General features: G+C 34.2%; 1 protein-coding gene across 1 annotated transcript; it reads left to right on the top strand.

Moving 5' to 3' along the window:
* Nucleotides 1-6,735: 6,735 nt before the first annotated feature.
* Nucleotides 6,736-11,254, top strand: LOC104847987 (UDP-glucuronosyltransferase 2B17). The gene is made up of 3 exons (XM_010603653.2): nt 6,736-7,515; nt 8,792-8,940; nt 11,087-11,254. Exons 1-3 carry the CDS (start codon nt 6,774-6,776, stop codon nt 11,237-11,239), a joined length of 1,044 nt encoding a protein of 347 aa, XP_010601955.1. The 5' UTR covers nt 6,736-6,773; the 3' UTR covers nt 11,240-11,254.
* The last annotated feature ends 302 nt before the right edge of the window (nt 11,255-11,556 follow it).

Here is an 11,556-nt window from a genome sequence, read left to right as displayed (position 1 = left end):
ATGTATGCTCACCCATGTTTATAGTGGCACAGTTTATAATAGGTAAAATTTGGGAACAGACCAATTGCCCATCAATTGGAGACTGGATGAAGAAGACGAGGTTTTTATACAAAATATAGAACTACTCAGACATAAAGAATGAGAAATTAGAGACATTTATAGCTTAGTGGATGCATATTGAGGTCATACTCTTAAGTGAAATTAATAACACACATGTAAATACTGAAATCTTGCTATGGTGTGAAAATCTAAAGTGTAAATAAGGATGAAAATATACAATTGATATTTTTTTCTAAAAGAGCACAGAAAGAAAATTTCTAAAAGAGTAGAGAAAGTGGGAGGGTAAGGGAAAATTAATAAGAAAAATATATGACAATTAAAAATATGGAAACAATATCTGCAAAACAGGAAGGGTGGAGGGGGTGAATGGAGAACTGGGGAATAGGGAAAAATGAGAACCAAGCTAAGTCATGTAAAGGTACAAGATCCCTATTATGAATGTAACTGTACTGTATACCTAAAATGTACCAATAAACTTAATTTTTAATAAAAGAAAGTGAGTTGGGCATCTGTCCCAGTTTCCAAAGGAATTTCATTGAGCAAAGCCATGAGGTAATGTTGGCACAAGGTGCGACAAAACTACAGTCCTACAAAGCAAGAACAGGAAGATATGAAACAAAGGGTTAGAATCTGTGAAGTAAAAATTCAGAAAGTTACAATGTAGGAGACAAAAACAGACTTTTACCTATGTTTAACTAACAGTAAAGATTAAGAGTAGAAGAATTTATTGAGAGAGAAATTGCTACTGTTTGAGAGAGACTGAAGTGGGACAGGAAACTGGGTTTCCACTGTCTATCATTTTTGCAGGACATATCAGCCTGAGTTGTAAATTATTTCTTTTAGGATTTGAAGTACTTCACTTTAAACTCTCTTGGCCTTCAAGATTTATGTTGAAAAGTCTGTTTTAATTCTAATATGTTTTGCTTTATAAATGTTTCATAGATTTTCTCAAAACACTTTTAAAATTCTGTTCCTATGTTGGAATTCTGGGATTCTGATTGTGATATGTCATGGAAAAAAATCTTTTCTGATCATGGCTATTTTGAGTTTCCTACGAATCAATTGATTGCTTGTTAAATTATTTTCCTTATTGGAAATATTTTAAGTTCTTATTTCTCTATATAGATTTTTATGCCATTTGCTTTGTCATATGATTTTTTTCACTAATTTAATTTTATCTTACATTAGTCTGTTCATCATCTTGAAGATACGTGATACATATTTCATATATTCTTGCTAATTTTAAAGTATCACCTATTAACTGTTCATACACAGTACCCATATCTCCTCATTGTGAATCTCTATCCTCATATTAGTCAATTTTATTGCCCAAATCTTTGATTGAATTTTACTATCAAAATTAATATTAAAAAGACTGTTATGAACATTTATGTCATGGACATTCATTTTTTACATCATTTTGTTTGGCTCTCCTAGTAATTGTTCATGTCTTGTGTAGATCACAATCGTTTTGATCACTTGGCCAGACATTTTTTGCTCATATCTCATGTGACCTAGGCAAACGTCACATCAGTCTGCTTTGTTATCTTCCCTAACATCATTAAAAATAATTTAGCTGTGTGGCTTTTGTTTCCTCCCCTTCAAGCCGCATGAAACAATTTTGGGGAGTGTGCAGTTTTTGGATGCGTTTTGTTGGGGTTTTTTTCCTCATGTTTCCCACATTTTATATTTGTTTTGGTGTTGAGGCTTGCAGATTTATTGTAGAAGAAAGCTTTCAAGTATGGTGACCTCTTAGTTTACTTATTTTCAGTTGTATCCTTTCGGCATGGCCAAATATTTGCCTCTGTCATGCTTTTTAACCTTCTCCCTTTACCTGAGATTGGAGTTTAAAACCTTTCCCAGAGATGTGTAATAATATTGTCAGCAATCTTAAGGCAATCTGGATATTGATATTCCACAAAAACCACTTGAAAGCGACAGCTGTGTCACCTCCGCTATAGTAATATAATCTACATTAAGTATAGCATCAATCTATTGTGAACCACAAGGACCAAAAACAGTATCACACTTAACCACAGAAAAGAGATCTGTGATTAGAGCAGGAACACGGAGACAAATAGATATTAACCAACGATTGATCTACATTAAATATCTACCAAATGGAACAAATTTGTCTCCAGTTACACCAAACTGTGTTCTACCACAATGAGTAATGTTTAATTAGTTATCCATAAGCTTAGAAGTTATATTACTAAAAGCAGAAGATGTGGGCAATGTGGAAACAAAGAAAATTTTAAAAATTAAACAAGAGGCTATGATAGCAAGAGAAACGTGAAATGGGTACTATTGCAGAGTAAAAGGAAGTTATAAGTCATGGAGAATAGTCACAGGGAAGATCAAACAAGAAAAGGGAGAAAAACTGTGAACACAGGAAAAAGAGAATATAAACAAAATAAGAAGGAGATAATTCTGAAGTGAAGAAAAGCAATTAAAATAGAATAAAAGGAAAAAATAACTCCCCCAGAAGATCTAATGAAAGAAAGATAAAATGATGTAAGGCACAAATTTTTAAAACCCAGGTTGAGTCAAACAAAGCAATTGCAAAGGTATTGAATGAATGGTTTCTTTACAGGATGTACAGTTTCAGGATCCAGCCAATCACAATTTTCTATGCTTTGTGTTATGGCGTTTCAGGGTGACCTCCCTGCATCCAAGGCTGCTTTGCCAGTTCCCTCTACAATGCATTTACCACCCAAGCCTAGGGAGCTCCTTATTCCCATGAGTAAGTAGGGAACTTGATCAGCCCTATTGTCCCTGCTGCAGTTAAGCTGCAGCCTGATGGTGGGAGGGGGCTGTTGCAGTTTATGTCCACAGCAGAGATGTTGCATACATATTACTGCATCCTTAATGGAAGTAGGAAGCCTTTCTTTCCACACAGGTCTGCTTTTTCCCATGAAGACAGGGTGCTGCTTCTCTGGCCAAGTTTTGACTTTTACAAGTCATTCAGGAAACTTTTGTCTCTTCTACACTTCTCTTTTTGGTATGATAATATTAAGAAATATGGAGGGCTGGGATTTTAGCTCAGTGATTCTGCCACCTACCTTGCAAGCACAAGGTCCTGAGTTCAATCCCCTGTTCCAAAAAAAAAGAAAAAAAAAGAAATATGGAAATATTCTTTTCTATAGAGTCATACATTTTAAAAATCGGTGCAGAACATGAACTAAAAATCAGAAGAGTTGTCAAACTTCTCTGGAAAACAGATTTTTCCCCAGCTCATTTTTAGAATGTGAATAAGACACTCAGTAGGCTGACCAGTTCTGCCCTGGAGAAGGACTTGGGGATTCTTCCATGGTGGTGTAAGCAAGAGCTCTCTGGAATACAGTGAAATCATAACAAGGGTGCTTCATATCCACTTATACCAGCATGTTCTACTATCTACAAATTTTATGGCATTTGTAAACAAGACAGGAATAAGGTCAAGCAAAAGTACATACTTCCATCTCTCATTGGGATGATGTATAATTTTAAGGTAACCACGTTATTGATTTGGATATAAATAGGATTTTTAGGACTACCTCATAGAATATCCAAACCAAATACCTCAAACGTCTTAGATTAGAAATCCCACTTGACCAAGCTATTCCTCTGCTGGGTACCTTCCCCAAAGAATTAAAAGAATCATAGCACAGTGCTATGTGCTCACCCATGTTTCTAGAGGCATAGTTTGTAATACCTAAAGCTTGGGAATAGCCCAATTGCCCATTCACTGGAGACTGGATAAATATGATGGGGTTTGTTTTCAATATCAGCTATGCTCTGAGTCTAAGTTTAAGCTAACATTTATTAACTTAAAATTACATAAGTTTAATACAAAGAAAGTAACTAATAGGTGCTCTCTTCTATACACTCTATGTTTGGAACTTAAATGTATTAAATGATCAAAATTTGACATCTCTTTAAATTTGGCATCTAAACTAGATCTGCTTTTATTGGCTTTAATTGAACAAGCATTTATGTTATTCAGTGAAAGCGGCACACTTCTACATTGGGTAATAAGACTATTAGTGGTTGTTAGCAATGTGTCTAAAACTTATCGGAGATGTAAAGGTGTACTTAATTTTTGTCAATATGGGTATATATTGTAAAACATATTAAAGGAGTATAAATATTGGTTAAGAGTAAAAAAAGTAGATTTCTATATAATTATGATACCAGTTATTTTTTTCAGCTTTAATTGAGTTTATTGGTACATTTTAGGGATACAGTACAGTTATATTCATTGTTGGGATCTTGTACCTCTACATGACAAGTCTTGGTTCTCATTTTTTCCCCTTGTCACAGCCCTCCCTTCACCCCCTCCTCCCCTCCCAATCTACAACCACTTTATTTCCATCTTTTCATTGTCTCACATTTTTTCTTTTCCCTTTTTACCCTTTCTCTACCTTTCCCACCTTCCCTACACCTTTAGCTCCTTTCTTCCAATTACTCAATGTTAGTAATCTTATTAGGATCTTCTGTATTATTGCAGATTATTCAAACCAGAGGAACTATTCGGTACTTACACATGTGTGCCTTATTTGTTTCACTTAGGAGTATATCTTCAATATTGAAGATGATACCAATTATTGCTAACATTATAGTATATGAAATGATACATTGGCACTTTTCAAGTGTACAGTGTCACAGATACAAACCTGAAAAACATGTTATCACACTGGTATTAATCAAACTTATTATTGCTTAAAAGCAGGCTCTGCATGAGGCTGATTTCCCCAATTCACCTTCCCATTCTAGTGTTCAGGCATTAATTGTATGTTGTTTAATCTTTTGGACAAAATTTCTTCATTTTTCTCTAGAGGCTGCCACAGTCCAAATGATCATGCAGGTAGAACCAGCAATAAATGTGCCAGACTCCTTTCACCAGGATCCACTAGATTGAAATTACAAAGAAAGTACGTAACTGCTAAACGAAAATGACTCCTATGCAAAGCCCATCAGATTAGCTTTTTGGAAAAGACCCTTGATTTCAATATGCTCCACCCTTCTCAGTTAAAAGCAGCCAGAATGAAACTTGCCCATTCTAACTGTGGTTAGGAATATCACTTTCAGAGAGGCCATGTTATGGGCACCTAAATTATCAAGAACTCAGGGAAATGAAAGATAAGAACAGCATAAGTGTAGCTAGAGGCACATCTGAAGAAGACCAGGCCTTAATGCAGTGGCCAGGCCAAATACCTCCTTCAAGGATAAGTAGTAATTTGGAATTTTACTCCGATTAGCACCATTGGACCAGGAATCCAGACAGCATTAGTTTTACAGGTGGGTGAACATTTGGACTCATCACTTCCCAAAATGTCTTTGTTCTTTCCATGTACCCTTGCTATATGACCTGCTTTCCTACTGCATCAATAATAGACAAGAAGCTATATGTACTTGTAGTCCCATAGGTTGATTATAGTTTGCAGCATGTTGGACCCAAATTGTGATTTTGCTGTACAAATTACCCCTGACAAAGGACTATAAATCTTTCCTACACTGAACTTCCATTATTCCTTGGCATTTGTTCTTTGATTTCAATGCAGATAAACTCAGTAGATCTGACATCTACCAGGTTAGGAGTTATATCACTTCTATATCACATAGTCTTTAAAGTCCTCAGGTTACTATCAAGAGCTGAAAAATATAGAGTATAAAATAAATGCCTATTTCTCAGTTGAGAATATACTATTAAAAGTAAAATGTACTTTGCTTTTGGTTTGGGTGATTTTATACATTAGAATTTAAATAACTGTCACCACACAAAGTCCAAGGAAGTCTGAGAAGTGGAGATGGGGAGCCTGACTAACTTCAACCATGAAACAGGGAGCAGGTTCACTGATTCCACTCACAGAAAGATGAGTTGTCCATAAAAGATGCATAAATATTTATTAGGCAGAATTTTAAAAGTACACATTCAAAGAAATAGAGTGCCAGCCTGAAGTATAGTTACTGCCTAGAGAGAGGTGCAAATATAGGGATGTTGGGTGAAATTCTATGGAACTTGCAGATCTTTGGGAAAGGAGGTTAAATTTTAGAGGAAATATCCTGTTGTATTTATAAAGTGTTTTAAAATTGGAAGTTATAGTATTACATATCTGTAAAAAAACTTCAAAACAACAAATGACACTTTGAATTATTGAACTGTCCATAAATGAATTGTACTTCATCAAAATTCTTACAAAAATTGTTGGTCATTCCTTTCTTTTGTTTTCTTTGCTTTTATTCAGTTCATTGATACATTTTAGGTATACAGTACAGTTAAATTCATTGTTGGGATCTTGTACCTTTACATGACAGGTGGTCTTGATTCTCATTTTGTCCCCTCACCCCTGCCCTCTCTTCAAGCTCAGTAGTGACTTTCAAAATTACCTTTAGGCCGTGTAGCTACTATATCCCTAGATATGTGTCACAAGACTGTCACCGGACATTTGCCACTGTTCTTGCATCTTTTTTATATTGCTTACATAATACAGCTGCTTGAAACATACTGCTAATGGAGTCCAAGCCAACTGAAATCACTTAACCTTAACAGAGAAATTAAATGCTCTTATAAAATCATGTAATTATTTACATTTGCCCTTTCTATCTCTCTTTATAATTAATCCATTTGACATATGTACTTTGGTCAGTTCAAGTTATCTTTTAACTTTTGGTTAATTTCTCAATGAATATAATCATGAGCACTGGCAGAATGTAGCACAATTTGAAAAGAAATGCTTCATCTTACCAAGATGTCTATGAAATGGATCTCAGCTCTGCTGCTGCTGCAGTTGGGTTGTTATTTCAGTTTTGGAAGCTGTGGAAAGGTGCTGGTGTGGTCGATGGAATACAGCCACTGGATGACTATGAAGAACATATTAGAGGAACTTATCCAGAGGGCACATGAGGTGATAGTCCTGAGACCTTCAAGTTTCATTTTTGTTGATGTGAATTCATCATCTGGAATTAAATTTGAAACATTTCCTACATCTCTCAATAACAGTGAATTGGAAGAATATTTCAATCAGTGGGTCACTAACTCGATGAGTGTTGGATCAATAGATACATGTTTGGCATATTATCCAGTGGTGGAAGACATCATGAGGGAATATTCTGTTATTTGGGGGAATATTTGTAAAGATGCAGTTTCAAACAAGAAGCTTATGACAAAACTCCAAGAATCAAGATTTGATGTCCTTCTTGCAGATCCCGTTGCTCCCTGTGGTGAGCTGGTGGCTGAGCTTCTAAAAATACCTTTTGTGTACAGTGTCCGCTTCACCCCTGGCTTCCAAGTGGAAAAACATGGAGGAGGGTTATTAGTTCCTCCTTCTTACGTACCTATCATTATGTCGAGACTAAGTGGTCAAATGAGTTTCATAGAAAGGGTAAAAAACATGATATGCATGCTTTATTTTGACTTTTGGTTTGAATTCTATGATGAGAAACTTTGGAATGAACTTTACAGTGAAGTTTTAGGTAAGTCATACTTTTAAGTAGTAGAATGCTGTATTTACTATCTAGTGTCTTTGCAAGTGAGCTTGGATGTGTAAAATAAAAGGACTCTTCCTTTTATATGCAAATGATGAAATAAAAGTAAAATTATTTGTTGATCTGACAAATATAGTAGAAATATTAATTATGTGGTCATCTTACAGCCATTTGCCTGTAACTGATATCGATTATTCCAGGTCAAAAAATTCCACAATGAAGCATTCAGGCTCTAACTTTGCAATTTCATATCAGTTTTACCTTCTTTTCATTTTATAATGAAAGTCATTAGGCACCTCCCTAATGAACTTATGGATGAAGACAAGTAGATTGATGTATTATGTTTCTAGAAAAAGAAACTGTTAGCATCATTAAGGGAACAGTTTTCTCATGATTAGATCATTTTCTTTACATAAAAATGCTTTTTTTTCCTTTACTGCCCAAAAGATACCTTCATTCTTCTGAAATACAGTGTTGTATCCCAGACTCATAAATTACAACTTGAATACTCTGATAATGCAGTATCCTGTGATTCGTTTTTACTGATCCTCCATTTTATTAAAATCTGTAGAAATGAGAACATACAGGTAGTGGTTTTTTAGTCATTTGAAAAAAACAATTACTCACATTCAAATATAAGCCCTAAACTCTGTTTCTGCAATTTCTGCAAATTTTATGAGATGCTTGCAAATGCTTGTAAATGAGAAGTACATATTATTTCATTCTCTATATGAACTCAAAGCAGTGATAGTTACAAGAGCTTTAGCTGCAATCCTATAGAAGTGACAATTCAATTTCATTGGTTATTAACTTAGTAAGTGGCAGATATTATGGAATTCCTAAAAAAGCTGTTCCATGGTAATAGTGCCATTCACTGCTCAAGTGGTGCAATCATTTAGCACATGGTACTTATAATGCTATAGTATGATTACTTGATTCTGAAGCTAGAATATTGGCTTATATTTGTATCTATTATTTTGGCAGCTTCGCAGAAAAGGAATGCATGCTTAATTATACAATATGTATTTTAATGAATATGATTTAGACTATGTTGGGGTAATATGACAAACACAGTTGCTTTTCATTTTGTCTTTCTCAGCCACAATTGAACCATACATAAAATCTCAACATTTTATCATTCATATATAGTTTTGACAATAAAATTAATGCATTATTCCCACATTTTTCAATGATATACAGTAGATGCACTCAACAATTCTGTAATTCTCCAAACTTTTATCTTTTTTTCTCCTTCTTTACACAGGAAGACCCACTACAATATACAAGACAATGGGAAAAGCAGAAATGTGGCTCGTTCGAAGCTACTGGGATTTGGAATTCCCTCGGCCCAGCTTACCCAATTTTGATTTTGTGGGAGGACTCCACTGCAAACCTGCCAAACCTTTGCCTAAGGTAAATACATTACTGTATTTAGTTTTTCTTTTAAATTTCTGTGAAAATGCTCTGAACTAGTCATTGAGAGTCTTAACTCACAGTGCAACAAGGTGTGGCAAAACAGCAAAAGTGCTTTTTCAAGTAAAAACTCATATTTCAGGTGGGAATGGTAGCACTCGCCTGTAATCCTAGAGCTCCAGATAGTCAAGCAGGAGAACCACTACTTCAAGGAAGCCTGGGAAACACAAGTTGAAGATCAACCTTGATTTCATAAGAAGACCCCATCTAAAAACATCATATTTCTATTTCATTATAACTATTTTCATTTCAAAAAGAACATGAGATGCCTAGTAGTTAGAGTCCATTACATTATAGTCTTCAGTATTCTACATTATCATTTATTCATTCATTTAAAATCTAAAAGCCACTAATGTACAACATCAGTAAATGTTAGATAAGCATAGAAACAACACAGACATTATAGTTGCCTTGCCCAAACATCTTGTATACTATTTGGAAAGATACAGTATAAGTAAGTAATAAAAATGATCAGAAATACATATTTTAGGGGGGAGCATTATAATCCTAAGAAAAAATACAGCTTGGATTCTAAATTATGCCATTCCAGTTGATAATAATAAAAATGAACAGGTGCAGGATTAAGCCAACTGATGAGGATTGAGAAAGATACAAAACAGAGCAGCTGCTAAAATAGTAAAATCAATTTCCAAGAATTGCAAGCTTATTTTATCATGATGCTAATTTTGCTAGATGGGGAATTTAGAACCAGATAGCTAAGTCCAAAATATTTGTCAAGCCTGTAGGGTATCTCATGAAAGTTCCCTCTTGTGATATGATCTTGGCATCAACGTTACCTGGCAGAAGGAGAGCAGAGAATATGGAATATGAACTAAGTGACTCATACTTCCAATGAGTTCTCTGAAATTGAATTAGGTGTGAAATACAAAAGAATTTTGGAGTGTAGAGAGCGACATTCCTTATGAGGGGATGGAAAAATCGAATGTTTTTAAATTGACATTATAGTTCTCCAACAGATATAGAAATGAAGCTTAATTTTTCCAGAATATATACATGATATTTTAAAAAAGCCTTTTGTTTACTTTCTCATTAGCAGCAATATAAAACTAAAAGCTGAGTATTTGGTAAAAATCCAATATCCTCTGTCAATGTAATTTATCTATACTGTGCAAGAACTCCACAAGTCAAATACTTGAAGCATTATTAGTGTATATATTAATCTTTATACCCATACACTTGAAAGATTACTTGATTAGAAAGCACCAGTGTTATATGACCAGAAAATAAAAGAAGCAGATACAAAAGACAAAAAGAAAACTAAAACATTTTGTAATGGCAAAAATTGCTAATAACAGCTGGTTTACATTGAAGAAAATAGAAATATGGATATGAAGCCTTAACACCATTTATATCCTTTGGCTATATAGCACACCCATTTGAATGTTTGCAAAGAAAAATAATCAAGGTGCAAAGAATCATTCTATCTAGCAATTTTTTGTAAAAATATTACTTGGCAGTAACCTAAACATCTAAAATTTAGAAGTGGTTAAATCAGAAAATATATATCTTGTATACCTTCACAATAGTTTTACCTAAGAAATATTGATAACACTAAGTCAGCCATAATAAAAACTTCAGATTAAAAAACATGTTTAGCTATATATGTGCATTAAACACCTAGTTGCGTCATCAAAATATCTTCAATAACAATAAATCAGTCATAGCAATATTGTGAGATGAAAATAAGGAAAAAGAAAATGAAAAAATCACCCTTTTTCTAGCATGAAATGGAAACATAAATGAGAACTACAATTTTCTGAAGTTTGTCATGTAAAATATATTAAGTATAAAGCTTTAATTGTATAAGAAATAACTGTTTGGAATATTGACTGCACAAAAATATCACCAGCATTACTCTTTGTATAACTTCACCTAAAATGCTGCAGATAGTGAACTGTGTCTTACTTTCATTTAACCAGAGCTTCTCCACTAATTTCTATTAATTCTTGATTTTATCATTTTTTCAAATTACAAAGTTTTGAATAGTCTGCTGTGGTGGTTTGTTGTTGTTGTTGTTGTTGTTTTGTTTGTTTTGTTTTTTAAGGAGCCAATTCTGTCTTCACAGGAAGTGGAAGACTTTGTGCAGACCTCTGGGGAGCATGGTATCGTGGTGTTTTCTCTGGGGTCCATGATTAGTAGCATGACAGAAGAAAGAGCCAATATGATTGCTTCAGCCCTTGCACAGATTCCACAAAAGGTTGGCAAAGTGTCTCATTAGCAAACATCCACAAAAGGAGTCATTGAACCCTACAAATGTTTGATTTAAGAAACTTGTTCTTCTTACTTGCAGGCTTGCTGAAGTCACTGCATACATTAGCAATGTTTTCATAGAGAGTTAAATTTTACTTATTAATGCACTATTATAATAACATTATGCAGGTATTGAAAGGGGTTTGGAAAAAATCATTCAGGTTGGGATTTCAGTGATCTCTTAGACTCTTTTTTATCTTATTTTTGGAGTAGTTTTTTTCTGTTTTTTTTTAATTAAGTGTACATTTGAGGGGGATATTCAGAGCAGAGAAAAGCAATGGAGAC

This window comes from Fukomys damarensis, unplaced genomic scaffold (assembly GCF_012274545.1).
Source record: "Fukomys damarensis isolate Sample0158 unplaced genomic scaffold, DMR_v1.0_HiC HiC_scaffold_35, whole genome shotgun sequence".
Lineage (NCBI taxonomy): Eukaryota > Metazoa > Chordata > Mammalia > Rodentia > Bathyergidae > Fukomys > Fukomys damarensis.
The sequence above is the reverse complement of the archived record's forward strand: the minus strand, read 5'-3'. Positions and strand labels throughout refer to the sequence as shown.

Coding starts and splice junctions, on each gene's coding strand:
- LOC104847987 (XM_010603653.2), top strand. CDS start 6,774: ATGCTTCATCTTACCAAGATGTCTATGAAATGGATCTCAGCTCTGCTG. Junction 7,516..8,791: donor ACTTTACAGTGAAGTTTTAG/GTAAGTCATACT, acceptor TTCTTTACACAG/GAAGACCCACTACAATATAC. Junction 8,941..11,086: donor CTGCCAAACCTTTGCCTAAG/GTAAATACATTA, acceptor CTGTCTTCACAG/GAAGTGGAAGACTTTGTGCA.